At 37.1% G+C, this 22,933-nt stretch overlaps 1 protein-coding gene across 1 annotated transcript in view; it reads left to right on the top strand.

The window, feature by feature from the left end:
- LOC121733739 (D-beta-hydroxybutyrate dehydrogenase, mitochondrial) overlaps positions 1–22,933 on the top strand; it is an 89,248-nt gene that overhangs the window by 43,024 nt on the left and 23,291 nt on the right. The window contains exon 4 of the mRNA XM_042124089.1: positions 14,002–14,205. Coding sequence (XP_041980023.1) covers positions 14,002–14,205 — 204 coding nt within the window. The remainder of the gene's footprint in view (positions 1–14,001; positions 14,206–22,933) is intronic.

The raw sequence follows: 22,933 nt of genomic DNA, 5'->3' as shown, positions 1-22,933 counted from the left end.
CACTTCCCCATAATAGAATGCCGTAAGACATTCTACCATGGAAATAACTATAATAAACAAAATTTGCCGTATCTTCATCACAAATTTCTCATTTTTAGGGTTCCGTACCTCAAAAGGAAAAAACGGAACCCTTATAGGATCACTTTGTTGTCCGTCTGTCCGTCTGTCAAGACCCTTTTTCTCAGGAACGCGTGGAGGTATGAAGCTGAAATTTATATCAATTACTCAGGTCTACTGTCCCTTGAAGCTGTGAAAAAATCAAACTTCTAAGCCAACGCAATCAAAAGATACAGCCGTTTATGCCGCAAATTTTCGACACTTGCAAGGGAATCAAAACCTACAGGGTGCTTCCCGTGAACTCAGAATCTTGAAATTTGGTACGAAGCAACGTCTTATAGCATAGATAAAGGAAAAATTACGAAAACCATAAATTTTTAGTTACATCACATAATATATTTTTTTTTAATAATTTTAAACTTACTACCCATTTCCTCATAAACGCGTAGAGGTATTAAATTGAAATTCATACCAAATACTCAGGTCTATAATACCTTTAAGCTGTCGGAACCCTCGGTGCGCGAGTCCGACTCGCACTTGGCCGGTTTTTTTTTTCACAGCATATGCTGCGGAACTGAGCTACTAACTTGAAAACTCAAATATTGTATAGGCTAAAAAATTCAATAAAGGTTAATTCGCAGCGCTGGGAAGCTTAAATCAAAATCCGATAGAAAGTAATTAAAATTATAACAGTTTCAACTGCCAGGTTATTGGCATGGCATTTGAATGGACAATTTCATCGATTTCAAATTTAAATTCACAATTAGAGTATAATCAATGTTCTAATTAACACTAATAAACAATAATATGACCATAATTTGAATATCTGAATTTTAAATATACTGGTAAACTGTATTGAATTATTATAATGAACTAGATTTTAACCACAACTAAACATTAGCCAAAATTAATTTCCCACACGGAAACCATCATTTTCCGGAAGTAAAACTATAGATGCTATATCCATTTTCAGTACTCTAAGGGCCTGTTTCACCACTTCCTGATAAGTGAGGAATAGGTCATCCACTAATTAACTTGACAGAAAAAGTATGGAGAATCTTTAAAAAAAGTTGTAAATAGCCTATTCGGCAATTTATCAGAAAGTGGTGAAACAGGCCCTAAGTATCTCCAGACTAAATTTCAAGAAAATTAGTTAAATGATTTGAGCGTGTAGAGGTAAAAGACAGGAAGTTAGATAGACACCAGAAAAATACACTTTCGCATTTATAATATACTAGATGACGCCCGCAACTCCGTTGCGCCAAGATTCGTTTATCGCGCGGGAACCGTACATTTTTCCGGGATAAAAAGTATCCTATGTCCCTTCCCAGGACTCAAAATATCTCCATACCAAATTTCAGCAAAATCAATTCAGCGGTTTGAGCGTGAAGCGGTAACAGACAGACAGACAGACAGACAGACAGACTGACTGACGGACTGACACAATTTCGCAATCATAATACACTAGACTAGACTAGATGACTCCTGCAACTCCGTTGCGCCTAAATTCGTTTATCGTGCGGGACCTGTACATTTTTTGGGATAAAAAGTATCCTTGTATAAATGTCCCTTCCCAGGACTCAAAATATCTCCATACCAAATTTCAGTAAAATCGGTTTAGCGCTTTGGATGTGAAGAGGTAACAGACAGATAGACACACTTCGCATTTATAATATTAGTATGGATATTAGATAAGAATTACTAGTTTTAACCGCTACCCTTGTACTCTTATTAGTTCTTCTTTCTATTTATTGCAGTGTCTGTCACAGAGTAATAAAACTCTATGAAACACAGTAACCTTGTAAAAAACCGATTTCACATAATTTCGCCCACATTAAAACGTTTTTTAAAGAAATATAGCGGTATGTATTTATGACATGCGTAAGTTGCCAAATGACCAAGTGACCATGAACTTGTGAAGATAAGTGACAGTGGAGGCTACTCGGATATGAAATTGTTCCTCTACATTAGGAAATTACAGTCACGAGCTTTCACTGTAAGTTTGGTTTTATGAATTTAAGGTTTTTTGTCCGACTTCCTTTCCAATTTACTAGTTAATTAATGTTACTAAACAGTATTTTTTTTTTATAAAAATGAAAAACTGGAAAAAACTGTTTGAAGTATCCCGAATTATCCCAATCTTATGGTAAACTACTAAATGGTAATTAAATGTTACTCATGTGTGTGTGTACAAATATAACGTAAAAATCTTAAATATATGAATAATACTAGCTGTTGCCCGCGACTTCGTCCGCGTGGACTTTAGTTTATAGCGCGCGATGTCAACAAAATTGGTGTGAAAAGCTTTTATAAAAAAACCCTGGTACCCCTTAAATCAAAACAGATGTGCAGTGTGCACATAATATTTCAATTTTTTTAATTAAACTTTATATTTTATGCCAAATTTTTAAGCTTATTTAGCCTCCCAATTACACAACTTTACCCATAAACTATTTATCACTGACCGGTTTTAAGGTTACGTCACTGCATAGATAAAGTACTGATTTATTAAATAACGTAAAAAAGAAATAACAATCGAAAAAACGAATATAAATAATACCACCTCTTATAGAAAGACTTTTGAGCAAGCGTTAGCGCGGTGTAGGATACGCACGGCGCCATCTATTATGAATTTTTGGAACTAACTTAATTTGAACAAGTTTACGCATTTTCACCCCCTTACAACGCTTTTTTCCAGTAAAAAAGTAGCCTATGTCCTTTCTCAGGCTTTAGACTATCTGTATACAAAATTTCATTACAATCGGTTCGGTAGTTTTGGTGTGAAAGCGAGACAGACAGACAGATAGAGATACTTTCGCATTTATAATATTAGTATAGATAAAAGTATTAAATATATTTCCGTTGTCTGGTACCCGTAACACAAGTCTTCAAGTACTTTAAGCACGGGGCCAGACTGACGTTGTGTGAAGCGTCCATAGATAAAATAAAACTTTTTAATGTTGATACATTTTTTTTTATGAAATAAGGGGGCAAACGAGCAAACGGGTCACCTGATGGAAAGCAACTTCCGTCACCCATGGACACTCGCAGCATCAGAAGAGCTGCAGGTGCGTTGCCGGTCTTCAAAGAGGGAATAGGGTAAAAGGGGAGGGTAGGGATGGGAAGGGAATAGGGGAGGGTAGGGAAGGGAATAGGGTAGGGGATTGGGCCTCCGGTAAACTCACTCACTCGGCGAAACACAGCGCAAGCGCTGTTTCACGCCGGTTTTCTATGAGAACGTGGTATTTCTCCGGTCAAGCCGGCCCATTCGTGCCGAAGCATGGCTCTCCCACGTATAAATCTTTGATACAAAATTAAATACATCAATGAATAAGACGTGTACAATGCACATCAACTTCAACGATCCAATCTAAAAAAAAGTTAATATTTAAAGCATAGTTTTCGTTAAACCTAAACACACATTATTTGTCCCGGGAGTGTGCTTTCGGCGAGAAATATATTATGTCTCGCCGCGCGGCCATACGTTACGCTGGCCACTGTGAATATAATATTAACGTAACTAAAGGTTAATAACGAAGAAGCCCGGAGTGTGTCAAGGTAGTGCCCGGATCGTATATTCAATGTCAGGATTCAATTTGTATGCTTATCTTTACTACCTGGAAATTTAATATGTATAATGGCTTTCATCATTTACAACATAAATGACCCATGTTAAATGACTTAACTAGGTTGGAATAAAGTGTAAATTCTATAACCACAGAAATTCAACTACTACTGTACAAAACTTTACCAAATACTGTTCCGACAACCGAAGATCTTTGTTTTATTACGAATATAATATACTAGATGATGTCCGCAACTCCGTTGCGCCAAAACTCGTTTATTGCGCGTTAACCGTACATTTTTTCCAGAATAAAGAGTGTCCTATGTCCTTTCCCGGAACTCAAAGTATCTCCATACCAAATTTTAGCAAAATCGGCGGTTTGGGCGTGGAGAGGTACCAGACAGACAGACAGACACACTTTCGCATTTATAATATTAAGTAAGTATGGAAGTATGGATATAATGGAAGAGTATGTTAATAACAAATATTCGATTTCAAAAGTCAGTGTATGAAATTTTTAAAGCTTGTTAGCTTTTTCGTGTTAAGAAAATGTCTTGAAGTAACGGAGTTTCAACACGTGTCCAATCTACTTCTCAGCTCCAGAAAAAATAAACTTTCTTCATCTTTACATAATCTTAGGCTCTCATAATATTTCATAACTGTACACGTGATCCGTCATAATCTTAAAACAAAGGTATGAAACGTGCCCGGAGCTGAGGGATTACGAAAATTGACCCGCCAGGTGGGGCTAATGCCCGCCCATTCGCCCGCAAAAACTAGACAAATGCGTCGCATTATACGTGGGCAATATAATATACGCAAACATACGTAAGCCCGGCCTATGTGACGTCACTCCGTAACGAGACACGTTCGATATCATCGATTGCATTCGCTTTAAATTGTTTTGCTATCGGTAATCGTTGCTTTTGATCGGAAGTAAAGGTAGTCAAGTACCGAAAGCCCTTTTGTGTCTATTATTACTAGATAAAAGCCGAGCTTTGTGAGGGCTCGCGTCGTCACACCTTGGCTAACTGATGATAACACATCTACATTAAAAAAACCTTGACTGACTGATGATAACACATCTACATATAAATAAAAATTACTATGTTAAAGACGTGACAGATTTCCGTAAAATGTTTTCAGGATGCTAGGGCTCGCTTCTCTCACCCTGATAAATTTTACACTATAGATAGGATAGGCTAAATTGATAGCCGACCTACTTTATTTGGTTAGGCTATGTCAAGTCAATGTCTATTGTATGTCGTGCTTGATTTTAACCCACTTAATAAGATAGACCAGGAATCTTCCTTTGAATCGATCTCTTAAACATAAAGGTCCTGTTGCGTTGTCGCACTACCATGTCGCGGCGACATTTGCGGTCGCGGCCTTAGCGAGTAATATCACGTGTTGCGTTGCAAGTAATTACCCCGCGCGATTCGGGGGCTCCCCGTGGGCCGCGCTCGTAACAAATGTACGCTATTTTATCAAGTTTTCATTTTTATTGAAACGTAACCTTATATAATTGTGTAATCTTTGTGATTACTTATAGGTTATAATCAATTGTTTTTTGTGGGCTATAAACATTTAGGCATTTAGTTCTTTTTTTGTACTTTGGTTTGGCTTTACGTTTTTTACGTATTCAGTAATATCGTTTAAACAATATTATAAATATTTTATATCGTAAGATACATGATGAGATACATGAGATACACATCTTATTTTATGTACGATCGGTTTCTCAGCAACGACTGCGACTACTTTACATTTTTGTACTCTTTTAAATTGTGTGATATTTGGATAGAATAACGATCTAGCAGTTTTATCTTTGAAAAGCGCGCGTTTTTTGAGAAATCTGCTATCAACACACTCTGACTAAGGTTAGGTTAGGTTAGGTTAGTTCCTCTCGCTCTCGAGCATGGTTCGCTGCATGCTCGAGAGCGATGAGGCTATGCAGGCGGCGGTCTCTGTCTGCGAAACCGTCCTTTCGCAGAAAGAGGCCGCGGAGCGGAACAGAGAGGATGACCCATCCTCCGTTCCGCTGGTACCGGCTGGTGGTGGAGGGAGTCCTGTGTTAGACAGATCCAGGACATCCCTCCGTATACGGCTGAAGGCAAACCGCAGGTGGTTTTAGTGGGTAAGAGTCCCCCATACCCCCGGGGTGCTTCAGCTTACTGAGGCACATCCCCAACCCGGAGCACCCATGATGGGTTTCCCCTGCGCATTAAAAAAAAAACTTTATAAAAAGTAATAAATAATAATATTCTTATACTAAGGTCGTAGTTTATGGAACATGAAACCAATAGCACGTCACGAGTTTTATTATCAGCAGATGTTCACACGTAATAAGGCAAAGCTCTGGAAAAGTACGATACAGCTGGACCATTTGAATAAAATGCTTATTGATCATAGCTCGCTGCACGAGATAATGTGAGTAAATGAGCTGAAAAATTGACTATTTGTTATGCGACTTTAAGATTTGTTACGGTTTGTCGACTAGACGCCAATGATCGGCAATAGGGGACCAAATATAATAGAACCATCTATCAAGTCTATAGATTGCCGAAAATTGGTTTCGCTGCGTAACTTACATTACATACAACACTTTATTATGTACTAGTGACCGCGTCCTCTCACGAGTCTAAACCTCTTGAAGGATCAGTATGTTATTATTTCCTCTATGTTATGCATGTTGAAAAACGCTTTAAAATCCAGTGCGTGTTTAGAAATTTTCTAAGCATACATAGGCATAGACAGCAATTAATTCACAATATATGACATACATGTACAAGGTAATGTACATGTGTATGGGTGCCGTATAACGAGTTCGCTGTGAAAGCATCAACGCTAAAAGAGTAAATTTATTTTTACTTAAATACGGGAAAGTTCATGAACTGTATGGTGACGCTTGGGTGCTTAGTGCTTACCCATACAAATGACAAAAAATAATTTGCTCTTATGGAATACAATCCCTGAAGTATTATCACTTAGGGTGGATTCGACCAAACTGGAGTAAATTTTTACTCGAGCATAACTGTTTCCTAATCTAAGAGTAAGCTGGTTTTGCGTTTCCCCAAATTCTTATCCAAAAATAAGGTGATTTACACGGGAGTAAATATTTACAAGGGCAATTTTGATGGAGTAAATATTAAACTGAGAATAGTTGCATAACAACAGGGTGTCATTGTAAACTATAATTGACAATTTATTTCATTATTATATAATTGACTATAATTGACAATTTATTTCCGGAGGCCCAATCCCCTACCCTTTTCCCTTCCCTACCCTCCCCTATTTCCTTCCCTACCTTCCCCTATTCCCTTTCCTACCCTACTACCCTATTCCCTCTTATTTTAAGAGGGAATAGGGTAATAGGGGAGGGTGGGGATGGACACTCACAGCATCAGAAGAGCTGCAGGCTGGCAACGCACCTGCAGCTCTTCTGATGCTGTGAGTGTCCATGGGCGACGGAAGTTGCTTTCCACCAGGTGACCCGTTAGCTCGTTTGCTATCGAGTAACTCGGTAAAACGCAAACGAAGATATCCTAGAGTAAATTGAAAGAGTAAAATTATTCTCATGACAGTTACACTCGTGTAACTTCAAGTCTGGTCAACGGGCCCTAGTTTTGTTACATATCCTGTAGCTCTACCATGAGTTTAAAGCTATAGTATTTATCGATACTCGATACCGACAATGTAAATATTTAGTATGGCGATTTTAGTTCCGCAAGTAACCGCTAGAGGCGCAGTAAAATTTGCCATACTAAAAATTAACGGTATCGAAAAATACTATAGCTTTATACTCGTGGTAGGGCTACTGTATATGTAGTATAGTTACAGTGACCGTCATTGCAGTGCGTAGTCTGCTATGGCATTTACGTAGCGTCTCGTAGCACTTACGTAGACGGTGCTACGGCGTAGCGGCCGTTCGACCTCCATTAAAACAACGCAATGTCTCGACGTGACTTACGGCCGTTCCCAATATTAGATCTATCTCTGGTTTTGCCCTACTAGAGATAGGAATAGCTCACAATTGTCATAAAATATATGTCTCTAATGTCTAATGTGAGCTATTCCTATCTCTAGTAGGGCAAAACCAGAGATAGATCAAATATTGGGAACGGCCGTTACTTGCTAAACTATTACAGTCAAAACCATGTATCTAGGCACAACTTCATAACGACTCAAGATGTTTTTCAAGTTTTACAGCTTTTTAAACTTTTTAAAGGATTTGTGGAATTTTTTTGGAAAAGGTAAAAAATCGTGCCAGAACACGTGACATAATCGTATTGTAAGAGGTATTTATAAATGGATCCGTTGTCAAACGTATTAGGGGGCGTCCACAAATTACGTGAGGTGTTTTTTTTTTTTCTGAAAGTGGTGAGATTTCGTGAGATTTATTCAACCCCCTCCCCCACCCTCCAATCTCACGTGAGATTTTTTTTAAATGACGTAGGTTTCTTATGTAAACGCGTTGGATTGTTTATCAGTCCATAGATGTCATAACGTCAAAGTATGAATGAAATTATTTTCTTTCGAACAAAATATTAGAGAATGATCTTAATATATAACGTATTACGATTACGATTACGCTTACGATTAAATCTTACACATACACTTACAATCTGGTTGGAATGGACCAAAATGGTACAATATTTTTGTAACAATAAGAAAAAAAATACGTGAGATTTGTCGAGACCCCCTCCCCTCTTAAACACCTCACGTAATTTGTGGACACCCCCTTACCTGATGGAAAGCGGGTACCTACAATCAGAAAACTTAAAAGTGCATTGCCGGCCTTTTCACAGGAAATACGCTTCTATCTCAAAGGTTTGTATGTAAAAGTCGTAATGGTTTGGAAATACGACTGACGACGGGTCATTTCAAAGTTTAAATGTCACAGAATGCTAAGGTCTTTACGATATATTTTATTCTAGAGAGAACTCCATTGCACCAACATAAGTTAATCGCGTGGGAACCGTACATTTTACCGGAATCAGAAGTATTTTATGTCCTTTCCCGGGACTTAAAGTATCTCCATGGCAAATTTCAGCAAAATCGGTTCAGCTGTTTGAGCGTGAAGAGGTAATAGAAAGACAGACAGACGGACAGACAGACAGACACTTTCGCATTTATAATATTAAAGTATGAAAGTATGAATGTTTATGACTGTACTAAACGGTATCTGAAATTATTAATGCAATACGTATAACAGCTTGAAATGGTTCTTTAAGGTTGCCGTGTTATTTTAGATTTAATCGCCACTCCTTGAGCAATATCCAAATTGCATCGAACCACTCGATACTACAATTATGGCAACCGCTCTGGAATCACGCCTTAGGGTCAGTTCACATTGCGCGGAGATTTTTTAAATTTCCAATTACACTTAAACTTTATTTCCTACATAAAAAGAGACACGGATTGATAGATCGCGGTATCTGTCTGATTCGATTTTAAAAGGGCTTAAATGCCTCGTTGCGACGTTGCAATGTAAATTGACCCTTGAGATGTCGATAAGACCTCACACGACATTCCTAAGACAGACTATTGCAAAAGAAAACATTCATTTGTATGGCAATTAAAATGATCTGTCTTTAGACTGTTGCCTCTCGTGAGAGCAAGCCCTTACTCTAATTAAGACAAATTATGTAAACATTTGTACATAGCACATTATTTCGTGTGCCAAACCTCAGAGCCCCAAGGCAGCACGTTTTCTTTATCGCTTCTTTATAGAATCGACAGTCAAAAATGTATGGAATTGACATAAGCGTTCGATAATATGAAGTCGACATCTCGTGTCATATCGATCTATACATTTTGATCGGCGATTCTATAAAAAAAGCTATAAAGAAAACGTGTTGGCTAGGGGCTCTGTAAACATCCACTCACTTCGAAAGTCCGATAAAAATAGGTTAATGGTAGTTTTCACAAAATAGACACTTTTAAATATATCTTATTCATTCCCACATTGCGACGGAATGTGCAATTTCACCTTTTTAAGGCTATTTATATGCTAAAGGCTCGGACGAGAAGAAAAGAAACTATTATGCGTACTTTTTCAGCTTATGTATGCATTAAACATAAACTGAACAATGAACATGTATAAAATGTGTCCCAACACCGGTGTCCGATCCTTTAATGTTATGAAATATGCCGTTTTTTATCTACGACATTAAAGGATCGGACATCGGTGTTGGGACACATTGTATAAATACTTAAAAGTATTTTACGTCACTTAAACTATTTATTTGCTTTACCAAGGCTTAGCAGAAGGCATTGACAGTAACGTATTCGTATAAATCAAATACAAAATGTTTTCATGTAGTAGTGATTTTTAACACGATCTTTCGATAACGTTGCAAATACGTAGCTATTATTTGTTCCTCTTAAATTTACATCTTGTTTTTTATGCAATAATATCTGCAGTTCTCGGAGTGTTAAAAAACTTTACACGAAGAACGTTTGAAGAACTTCCTTCAACTTCTTAGTCATTGCAATCTTAAATTCGCTTTTTATTACTTAACATAAATTATTACAGGAATGCTTTAGTTTATCATGAGCATTATCCATGTTTTTAACATATCGTAAGTTTGCAACTTATTATTATATGACATTATTAATTATTTTATTATTACTAAAGTGATCTATTCATATATATTAACAAAGACTATCTTCCGTTGGTATCGACGGCATACTTTGATGACTGAGTGTATATTTAGTGATTCAGAATTGAAATTATGTATGCAAGATCAAGGACCAATCAAAAATGACCCCGGTAGAGGATGATTCCATTAAAAATGTACGAAGTGACTCCCCTAAATAGTCTGAGCGTCATCACTCGCACGTTATTGTATAGTTGTGGACACATTGAGTGTAGCATCTTAAGACTTATTACCGTAGGTATAAGTTCGAAAATGGGTCAGTTGGTGTGAGCTCAACATAAATATTATAGAGGTACAGTAGAGTAACATCGTGTTCTTGAGATTATGGTCGCTAAACACCATAATCTTAAGAACACGATGTTACTCTACTGTAACCCTACGAGACAAGTAGGACGCACACATGACGTGATATAATTACGCTCTTAAAATTTACTGGATTTACGCTAATGTGTGCGTGCAATTGATTTGGACGTTTAAATATTTCAGGCAATTTTAAATCGAGCTATTAAATTTTCTAACTTTGACGGGTCATATAGACCGATCACGTTTCGCTTGGTCGAAAAATATTCCTTTGGGGATAAAAAAATATAAAGATGTCAAGCGTCTCCCAGACAGACGCGGCCCGCGGTGGCGGTGGCGGTGGCGGTCAGTTGGATGACTTGAGAGTTCTAGGAACGACACAGACACACGCGGCAACGCGGCCAAGTCATCCAACTGACCGCCACCGCTACCGCCACCGCAGGCCGCGTCTGTCTGGGAGACGATTTCCTACTATACGAGAACGATCTACTGTATATTTTTCTATTGTGCAGACCGTATAATAGTTTCGATGCTGAATACATAATAGACACATAGTACACATCAATCAACCTGTCATCGTATATTTTCAACGAAAACTTTATACGAAAACTAATTAATGAAAATTAACCGATAAAGATGTTTAACATTCTCTATCAGTTTCGTGGGTTTAATTACGATGTTAAAGTTTTCATCGAATTTTATTAATGTAATAAAATATAATATTTGACTCACACGTTCCTAATACATTTTTGCGCGGGCGTAAGCTTTTACTCGTGTTTTACCCATATATACAAAACAGTAGACAAGGTGCATGTACATGTTTACATAGGTACTTTAAAAGTGTGAATCGAACCCATGTCTACGTCGACCAATCGAGAGACACACTCTAAACCACTGGACCACAGAAATGCAAAAATTTTAATTCAATTTTGTTAAACGAGTTATTGACGTAGGTACGTACATTTTAAACATGTTTAATGTTTATGCTTAGCTTCAGCATTTCCTATTTTAAGCTCTACATCTGAAAGCGTGACCTTGTGAAAGCTATCTAGAATGTGAGTTATTTTTGTTCTCGGCAATTTGCATAAATCACATTAATCTTAGTCGATTCAATTCGAATTAAGCAGTCGTATACTCTGGCTTTATGAGGTAAAACGTCTATATTTTTATAACGGGAAGATAGCACAATGTGCCACCCACGCGAAGCCTCAATCTTTGTTAGCGAGTCAAACTGTTATACAAAAGAACATTACTGTTAAAAATACATTTAAATAAAATAGGAATCACAAGTTTGCGAGTGAAAAGAAAAAGTATTTCTGAGAAGCGAAACATAGCGTTTTAGTTATAGTGGCAGTTTAAGGTGTTTTAAAAAGTAACAAGTTTTAAAATAGTTTTTTTCCCAGCTTTCTAAAATTATATAATAGCGCATACTAGTACTAGTAATCATCTACACTCTGTTAAGCTTAGTACTCAATACTCATTTAGTAGTGTAGCATGTAATGTAACAGACGTGGAAAGCCATGCTTCGGCACGAATGGGCTGGCCGGAGAAATACCACGGGCTCACAGAAAACCGGCGTGAAACAGCGCTTGCGCTGTGTTTCGCCGAGTGAGTGAGTTTACCGGAGGCCCAATCCCCTACCCTTCTCCCTTCCCTACCCTCCCCTATTCCCTTTCCTACCCTCCCCTATTACCCTATTCCCTCTTAAAAGGCCGGCAATGCACCTGCAGCTCTTCTGATGCTGCTAGTGTCCACGGGCGACGGAAGTTGTTTTCGGTCAGGTATCCCGTTTGCTTGTTTGCCCCCTTATTTCATAAAAAAAAGATATGGTATCAAATGAGTACGTAGACACGAGCCCACTTGTACAGTTTACACAACCAATATGCAGGTTTAGTTGATACAGTATCTGAAACGTTAAATACACCGCTAAATAGGTACCCAACATACTACATTAGATTTCTATAAGGAATTTGAATGTCTTTGGTAACAAACACGGCTCGTCTATCACATCTCAATACAATTACTGATCCCTTTCATTCTGCACTGAAACACATATCACGAACGTGAATCAGTAGTAATTCTGATCAAAGGGAAAAATATATTTTCTGTAAAGCCTTATGTTCGTACAAGAATTACTCGTTAGGGTAATAGGATAAATTATTTTGTTGTCGGATAAATAATGATTCTATTTTGTATAAGGGCAAAAGTTGAAACAATGCTATTTGGCCTTTGGGTTAAAGGGTTACGTGCCCTGGAAATAAAAGTACCTGTTGTGAAAGGTCGGTTTGGAAAGGTGACCAAATTCGATAATCAACCTACCGATTCGAACTGATTTGTAAATAGCATTATCGAATTGGTCGCACTATATAGAAAATCATTTTTAAGTAACGCCATACTAATAAAGGAAAAGTTTATGAGTGTGTATTGTCACATGAAAAGTACAGTACGGAATAATTCCGTACTGTACTTTTCATGTTCTATGAAATGGCAGTAGTGTAATATTTTAAAATATTCACAATTTGCTATTTTATTATAGAAGAAATTCTTCTCAATGTAGGTTCTTTATTCTAGGTATCTTTATTTCATCAAAATCGATTTTGAGATTTAGGGCCTGTTTCACCACTTCCAGATAAAGTATATAGGATAGGCTATCCACAACTTATTTGGCATATTCTCCATACTCTATCTGTCAAGTTAAGTTGTGGATAGCCTATCCGACACATAGACCGGGAGATGGTGACACAAAATTCTTGGTTATTTGTCTGGTACAAATGACCAAGTGTCAGGTATGGCATCATCAGACTTCTATTTATGATCATACAGGGAACTGTTAAAAAAAGTTTCAGGGTGGTACAAATCGTTTGGCGAAAAAAAAACACTCCTTTGCAGTGGTATGGCGGCCATTGGGAACTGTCGGACAAGTATGGCAAGGAGATTTTCGTGAATGGCTACTCGACGATAATTAGCTATGCAAAAATTAGCCTGGTACAAATGGATGAATTGTTTTATTTAAATTAATGTATCGCGGCGGTATGGCGGGCTGTAAGTCACACCCGAGAAGTATGACATTACGCTACCTCTTTTTTTCGACTATCTGAAATTACAAGCATTTTTGTTTAACATATCGTTCGACACTCGTTATTTATCTGACGCGTTCGATTAATACCCACGTGTTCATCATTTTCCTTTTTGCCTTTACGTAATTAGACCCCTGAAGAACCGCCATCCTGGTACAAATGACCAAGAATTTTGTGTCACCATCTGCCGGTCTAACATATCAGGAAGTGGTGAAATAGGCCCTTAGTCATGAAAAAGTGCCAGATAGACAAACAGACAATTTCGCGTTTACAATACCAATTAGTTTTTATTATTCGTAGACCAATATGGATAAATCATAATAACATACCTTTTTGCCAGGTGACAGCGGCGGGTAAGGCGGTGTTGGTGACGGGATGCGACAACGTGCTCGGGAACGCCCTGGCTCGGAGACTGGACGACCTGGGCTACCACGTGTTCGCCGGCTTCCAGTCCAAGGCCGGCAACATTGACGCGGACATGCTGAAGGAGGACTGCTCCGGCCGCCTGCACACGTTACAGCTGGATGTCACGTCTGAAACACAGGTAATGAGGGTTGTTGAAATTCTATTTGCCACCAGGTGCCGCCATGTAGCCTTCGGGTCTATCGTGTCAAACTACTGCCATATGTCACGATATAGCCTGGCGGTAGACAGCCAATCGGTCGCACGTCTGCATTCGTGCTCGTTGGATTACGGTTCTCAAACTTTAGTTATTTTTATTCAATATGCAGTTTATTTGCAAACGTTGTTCAAATGAGTGCATGGATGGCGTCAAATGCTCCGAATGTCAAGGTCAATTCGATTTCCCCTGCGCCGGTATTACCGAAGGTGGTTGGCGAAAACTGGGAAATCGCAAAAATACATGGAGGTGTAGTGGCTGCAAGGCAATGGCAGCTTTCAGCCCTCGCCTTTCGCCTGCCCGCGCCGCTACAAACCCTTTGGACATGGACATCATTATGATGGAGCTCAAGGCCCTAGCGGCACGTATGGACAACAGCCTACCTGCATTGCTTGAAAACGTCAAGGCTATTCAAGTGGAGCTTGCTGACCTAAAAACCCTCAAAGCTGAGTGTACTACCCTTAAATCTAGTGTGGAATTCCTCAGCCACTCAGTGGATTCTCTCAGCAGCAAGTTGTCCGACGTGGTTAGCGAAATGGACTCGCATAAAAAAACAAAAACGGACATATCTGCTCTCCAAGAACGCTGCTCCAAGCTCGAGGATCTTCGCAACGGGTCAGAACAAAAATTGAGACAGAACAACATCGAAATTAAGGGTGTACCGATGACCAACTCTGAAAACCTTTTTACTATCATCGAGAAGATCGGTAACACAATTGGATGCACTATACCAAAGGAGCAAATAAACTATATCGCGCGCGTGCCAATGCGCAACAACGACAAGAATAAGACCATCATCTGCTCAGTACACAATCGCTACATAAAAACCAACTTCGTGGCCGCAGCAAAAAAATTGAAAGCAGGCATAAATGCGACTATCTTAGGATTTCAATCGGACACCCATATTTATGTTAACGACCACTTAACTATGGAGAATAAAATTCTTCTAAATAAAATGCAGTCATTGGCTAAACAGAAAGATTTTTTATATGTCTGGGTGCGAAATCCTCATCAAAAAGAATGCAACATCACCGACATTCCACATCAAAACGGAAAAGGATCTGCAAAAGCAATGCAAAATCTTTAAAACTGACTTTGTATCTACTGAGTATTAATTTAAGGCTCCAATCTGCTTGGCCACGCTTTCTCGCTTTGTCTTCTATAGCCACTCAACGTAATAGTTACTATACTCGTAATAGATCGTATTGCTATTGCTTTAATGCTTACTCTCGCGCAGCTTTGTTGGATCGTTACAGAAATATTTGTTACTACGTACTTTATTTGAATTGCACGTATAATGTTAAAATCATAATTCGTCCTAAGACATTATTACGCAATATGTTACACATTTATCTAATTAACTTTTTATTTAACAGTGTCACCGATTAGTGCATATTACCAAAACGTTAGGCGGCTGCGCACGAAAACCTCCTTGTTTTATCGTAATGTTTGTATTAACTTATATGACATAATTTGTTTGACGGAGACTTGGCTTATTGAAGATATTAAGGACTGCGAACTATTCGATGATAGGTACATAGTATTTAGACGTGACAGGGACTACGCTCGTACCAATCAAAGTATGGGAGGTGGTATTCTTATCGCAGTGCGTCGCGAACTAGCTTGTGATATCCATTGTGAGTGGTTTTCTAGTGCCGAAGACTTGTGGATCTCGCTATATTTTAATAACAAAAACGTGAATCTTTCGTTTAAAGTTCATGTCTGTGTTGTGTATATTTGCAACCAAAACTATGGTAATTCGCAGTCAGCCCAGCTTTATAACTTTTCGAAAAATCTTTTCGACATTGTTAGTGCGTGTTCCTTAGACAAGTTTCTAGTGCTCGGTGATTTTAATTTACCGAATATTGAGTGGAAGGCTTCGGACGACGGGATTTCTCTTTCATCAGATAATATACAAGGTAATGTACAAAATTATTTATTTGATAACATGGCGATATGCAATTTTTTACAATACAATTCTTTCCTGAATTCGTCTAATAGACTTTTGGACCTAGTTTTCTGCAATAATGTAGTGCAAGTAAACGACTGCACAGACCCCTTGGTACTCGAAGACCCACACCACAGGGCTATTACGTTACAAGTAGACTTTGCTAAAGTACCAATTTTGCCTACTAAATCTTACGTTAAATATGTTTATTACTCCGCCGACTTTTCTTCGATAAACGATAGAATTGGCCAAATTAATTGGCGGCATGAATTTAATTCTAGGTCATTCGAAGGCGCCGTCTCCTTTTTCTATGACACAATTTATAACTTACGGGACTCTTACGTACCTACTAAAATTGTAACCCCTGGTCAAAGATATCCTCCTTGGTACAGGAAACCGTTAATAAAAATACTAAAGGAGAAGTTAAAATTTCATAAAAAATTTAAAAAGTACGGAAAAATTTCTGACTATAATTCATTTATTTTACTACGACAGCGCGCTAAAGATATCGAACGTGACATGTACAACAATTACATTACGAGTATTGAAGACAATATATTAAAAACTCCAAAGTCCTTTTGGTCGTATGTAAAATCTAAAAAAATAAACAATGCATATCCAGCATTATTTAAATTAGGAGACATAAGTTCCAGTGACGGCGAGGATATCTCAAACATGTTTAGCAATTATTTTCATTCAAATTTTCTATCTCGGCCCAGCACTAGTAATTGTTTAAATCACCCACACTCCTCGATCTCGAATGACACTTCGATATGTGTGTCTGACATCCATACTATTGATGTGCGTGAATCGGAAGTATGTTAACTATTGAAAGGGATTGATTTAAACAAATCTGCGGGACCAGATCACATTCCACCGATCCTAATTCGCAAATGCGCTGAATCTCTGACCCCTCCGCTCACGTTACTCTATAGAAGATCACTCACCGAGGGAGTCGTGCCGTCTATCTGGAAATCGGCCTTCATAACGCCTATACACAAAAAAGGGCCGAAGGACGTAGTTAGTAATTATAGGCCTGTATCCAAACTGTGTCTTTTTGCAAAGCTACTTGAAAGAATAATTTACAATCAGCTGTATCCTATCCTAAGTCCAATTATCACTACGTGCTACCAATCTCATACTCTGTAGCGACTATTTGTCTGAGTGTATGTCTGAGCGCACGCAGGTCGATATAATCTACACTGATTTTACAAAATGTTTTGACCGTCTGGATCATCACACACTGCTGCGCAAATTGTCTGCGATAGGAATTAGGGGTAACCTCTTTAGATGGTTTTCCTCTTACGTTGACAATAGATGTCAATCTGTTGTTCTTAATAGTTACACATCTAGGCCTATGTTCATACCATCAGGTGTACCTCAGGGCTCGTTATTGGGACCCTTTTTATTTAATATTTTTATCAACGATATTATCGAATGTTTCAAATATTCAAAGGTACTCCTATTTGCAGATGACTTGAAATTTTTAAAACAAATCACAACCATTGACGATGCTATTTGCCTCCAGGAGGATCTTAACAGACTCCTTGACTACTGCCGTCGTAACCAACTAGATCTTAATATCACCAAATGTTACGTATGTAGCTTTACTCGTAAGACCACCTTCATTCACTACGACTACAAAATTACAGATATATCCTCTAGAGTTACCAAGATAAAAGACTTGGGCGTTACGTTTGATTCTAAACTTTTATTTGATTGTCATATAGACGATATTATTAAAAAAGCCGCTTAAGCTTTGGGATTCATAATACGCGTCTCCGCTAATTTCAAACACATTAAAACTCTTAAAATCCTTTACTGTAGTTTTGTGCGCAGCCATCTCGAGTACTGCTCGTCTGTTTGGACATATATATTAACCGTATTGAAAACATACAGAAGAAATTTCTTAGATACGTGCAATTCAGATCTGGAACGTACTTGAACAACTATTTTGATCACTGCAAAAAATTCCATCTACTGCCTTTATCTGCTAGACGAAAAGTATCAGACCTGGCTCTTCTTATTAATTTAGCCAACAGCTCAGCGGATTGCGCTGATCTCACCAGCACAATCCAGCTTCGCGTTCCAGCAGCCTCGAGAAGAAAGCGTGACCTACTGCATATTCAACACTATAGTACTAATTATCGCCAAAATTCTTATATGATCAGGGCTAGTAGAATGTTTAATGAAATATCTCGAATAATTGATGTGGACCTATTCTTTACCAATGTAACAACTTTCAAGAAAGAATTTAATAATTTCTATTTTAATTGTAACCTGCGCAATTCTTTTACTTAATACGTTATTACAATTCTTGTTTTGTTTTTCTAAATTGTTTCTAAAATTCTAAATTATTGTGGCCATTGTCTATCGCTGCCTTGTTTTTATTAGCATTTTTCTATCTGTGGAAACTTTTAATTGGCCTTCTTGTATTGTATATTTAAATTCTATGTGTATGTTAGCTGTAAGTTTTCCAAAAATCAATAAAATAAAAATTAAATAAAATAAATAAAATAGCTGTCATGTGCCACGGTAATATGTATATTTGACACGATAGACCCGAAGGCTACATAACATCGTGGCACCTTGGCAAATAGAATTTCAACAACCCTAATTTGGTAAGGCTGTGTGCCTGTGTGGTCAGAATGACATAGCTGCGTTGCTGCGACAAACGCTCGATACAGACTTGATTTAGGACGCCTTTTAGTGTAGAAGTCGTGCGGCTGCCACACTACTGGCGACTTAATGTGAAGGCGTCCTTATATGCATCTGCACGAATGAGCAGTTTGGCGGCTACATCGCGAGATGACAAGCAAATGTAAAAGGCAGCGCGACTACGCCGCTATTTAAATAAATCGTTACATGCATTTGCTTGTGATCTCGCAGTGTAGCGGCCAATTCGGGCATTCGGACGGACTCATATAAATCCAGCCTAAAAGAAAGCTCAACGCTTAGAGCGTTTTCATATTATCGGATCCGATATCGGTGTTGAACGACGATCCGATATCGGGGTAAGTAAAATGTATGAAATATGTACGTCTGTCTTTCATCACCGATATCGGATCGGATGATGTGAAAACGGTCTTATTCGCCAGCACAGTTCATCTCAACTCAATTCATTTACGTCGCGAACGCAACGCATCAATGTAATTTACGATTATGCTACGACATATCGTAAATTTTGTACTTATGTAAGACGCATGACTAAAGTATTGAGATCAAGTTATTCCAATAGGTATATGCGTTTTTATTTGCAATAAGCACTACAGTTCAATTCCCAAGCAGCAGCTTCCTAGCAATAATTACAAATGCAACAGGTAGATTTGGGTATGATAGTACATGTGGCACGTTCCTCAAATCAAACTATTTAAAGAAAACCCTTTTAATCCTTTTTCGAGTCTTATTGACCAGCGTTTTTATGCTATTAGTTTATCTCCTTTAAATGTTTTTTTTTTTTTTTCAAAATAATAATTAAACGTAGATAATATTAAAGGCCAGACTAGCCGCTAAAAGGAAAAGGTCACACATTCATTTTTTTATTATTTCGCCGTGCGTCTCAATACAATTCTCAAAATCGTTTTTCTTGTGAAAGTTTCAATTACTGTTCAGAAATCAAATTATCAATAAGTAATTGCATTGTGACCTGCTATTTACTATTAGGAATTTTATAGGTAACAATTATTGATGGAGTAAACTAGTAAACCTCGTAGGTGTAACTTCCATAGTATCAAGCATCTCTCAATCATCAATTATCAATATAAATTATATTCAATTAGGATAATGTACTTTAAATTTTTTACAAAATATTATGACTTCCTACAAACTTAACGTGAAGTCTATTGAGGTAATATCTCAACCCGAATCCCAGAAGGTATTTTTGCGTCTTTCATTACTTCGTGGGTCAGTAATAAAGATCGCGATGACTTTGAATCCTAATTCGGTTGGATCGATTCTCTATTATAAGATTTTTAATACAGGTAATAATTTATTCACCCCTCATGTTCTTTGGCATCCGCAGCCCTGAATTTAAAACTTTGACGGCTTACTAGCTCGTGAAGCTTAGAACTCTGATGATTTATAACTCGTTGTACTTTCGTATCTCTTTGTTCTTCACTTGTGGACAAACTGTAAACATAAACAGTAACAAAGGAGAGATAACTCTACAATTATAAAGTGATCTTATCCGCATTCAAACAATTATTTAGTGTTGAGCTGGTAAAGTGGTAGATTTTTGTAGAGATACGAAAAAAAGTTAAATTTTAATATCTTCTTCAAAGTCTATAAGCATATTGATAACATTTGAAGACATGAGTCGAAGAAGCAGGTAAGTAACAATTAAAAAATTGCCGTTTTTTTCATAAAAGGAGGCTCTAGGGCCGGTAAATTATTTGAAATAAAAAAATGTGGATTTTATGTATAGCCAGATGTATTAACCAGTGAAGTAAGTAATTTACAAGGTGTGTTTAAATTACAAGGAAGAAATTAGTAACTGTCCTGATGTTCTAAAATGTTACTTATCTTGATCTTAAACTCACGTCTTTAATTATTTTCCATGTTATAATAAAAGAAAAAAATGTAGACCTAAAATTACACAATACAAAATAATTTAGTAACGTTGGAGATTATAATATCTTTATTCATACTCGTATTATTTCAGAGCCCGTAAGCGAACCCTTTAGTGAAAACATCCCCTATTAATGTAATTTGATGAAAGTTTAGCTCGAGGTACGCCTGTTAAAGACTTTTATTAGTGAACTAAATTACACTAATAATATAACATGAACACGACTCTTGCAATTATGGTATATAATATTATGAGAATATATTTTGACACTTATCGATGTTATAAAAGTTAAGTCAGTATAATTTTGGATACGTCACACATCACACTTAATTTAAATATTTTTTCTGTTCTACAACAACATAATGATTTACAGATAGGATCGAATTATTGCGTAAACAAAGCATTATACAGAATTTTATTTTATAATTTTATAGCATTAAAAATAGCTTGACATGAGCTCTCTGAAACTCTTTTCAATATAATAGGTATTTAGTGCTAAATTTTATCATGATCGATCCAGTAGGTTCTACATTAAAAACAAATAAGTAAACGGTACCACCAACTGTAATGTGTGTGTGTGTGTCTGTGTGTGTGTGTGCGTGTGTGGGTGTGTGTGTGTGTGTGTATGTGTGTATGTGTATGGTGGTAAACCAACCACTTTTCTCTATTTCTATGTTTATAACCTATGAATAATAAAAGCTATTTATAACATAGTTGCTTAGCACGTTTTAAAATCTAAGCTCTGAAATTTATTTTCAAAGAAATCAACAGTAAAAAGATTTAATGAGATGTGTAATTTGAAAATAATATGGGTGTTATACATATAAGGTTGAATGTGCTTATTTAAATATTCTCGGTTTTGCCTCATTCATATCCTGCTACACGGAGTTGTATTACAAGGTTCTTGTTAATATTAAGCTAAAATCAACTGCAAAATGCTAGTAGCGTGGGATGTTACAGTAACTTGAATCCACATTGTGTTTATTATAGGAATTGTCAATTTAATTTAACAATGTAAATAGAACGGTAATGATTTATTAAGGCGTATATTTTGTCATTTGGATTAACTGTTATTATTATTAGCCAATATAATTAGCCATGAATGAAATCTATGGGATGGGAACATTTTACTTTTTTGGGGTGTGTTTACCAAGAGCCTCGACTACATAATAAATTATTATTACCATGGCAAATAAAGAAGAAGTTTAAAATTTTTGGCGTGAAAAACTAACAATTATCCCAAACTTTTGCTTTTTATTAGTCTTTTAGTGCGATAATAAAATTAACAAGAATTGTCCATGCTCTACCATTGATTTTTTTGATAATATATATTTTAAGGGACCCTGGCTAAAATAATAATTAATAATGTAAACCATTCAGTCATCAAATACTTAAATACGAAACTTTTCTTACTGAAGTGAAACAAATTGCGTCCAATAAATACCCGGCTGTCTCTTCTTAACTCCCACAAATTGCTAATGTAATAATTAGTAGAAGCTTCTTAGTTAAATTAGACTAATTGAATTTAGACAAATAAATGTCGGAATCGGCCGAATTAGGCAATAGTTCGACAATGTTCTACTGAATGTGTGCCTAGTAGTGAAAATGGCTATGATAACTTGCATATTAGAACAAGTAATACTCTTTTATAATTTACTATTTAAGTATTAAACTAGATTTCAAAACAGAACGAAGACGTATATTTGACAGAAAATATCTGTACAGTTCGACAAGGCTTTATTTGAACGTGGCGAAAAAATGAACTAAACGCTTCTATCATACAAAAACGTCATTTTTGACAGTTCTCCTTTACCAGCAGCGCTCCCGTCAATGTCACCCACGTTCAAATAAAGCCTTGTCGAACTGTACACAAAATACTTTATTTTGTGTCAATTTCTTCCTTCAGATGTCGAAATCGCCCCAAATATTACTTCATTCTTTGACAGTCAATGAAGTCTTTGTGTTACACTAAATTATTTTTCTCTTCAACAATTTACCATGTCCCATATCAAGCTATTGACATCAGACATCAGATATTTTGAGCGCCTTTGGCGGTACAAAAACTGTAGGTCGATTCTGATAAATAATCTTGTAATAATATAGTTTCGATATCGTTTCGGCACTCGTTATGTAAATAT

The sequence above is a fragment of the Aricia agestis genome, chromosome 14, assembly GCF_905147365.1.
Source record: "Aricia agestis chromosome 14, ilAriAges1.1, whole genome shotgun sequence".
Taxonomy (NCBI): Eukaryota; Metazoa; Arthropoda; class Insecta; order Lepidoptera; family Lycaenidae; genus Aricia; species Aricia agestis.
This window is presented reverse-complemented; position numbering and strand designations above follow the sequence as displayed.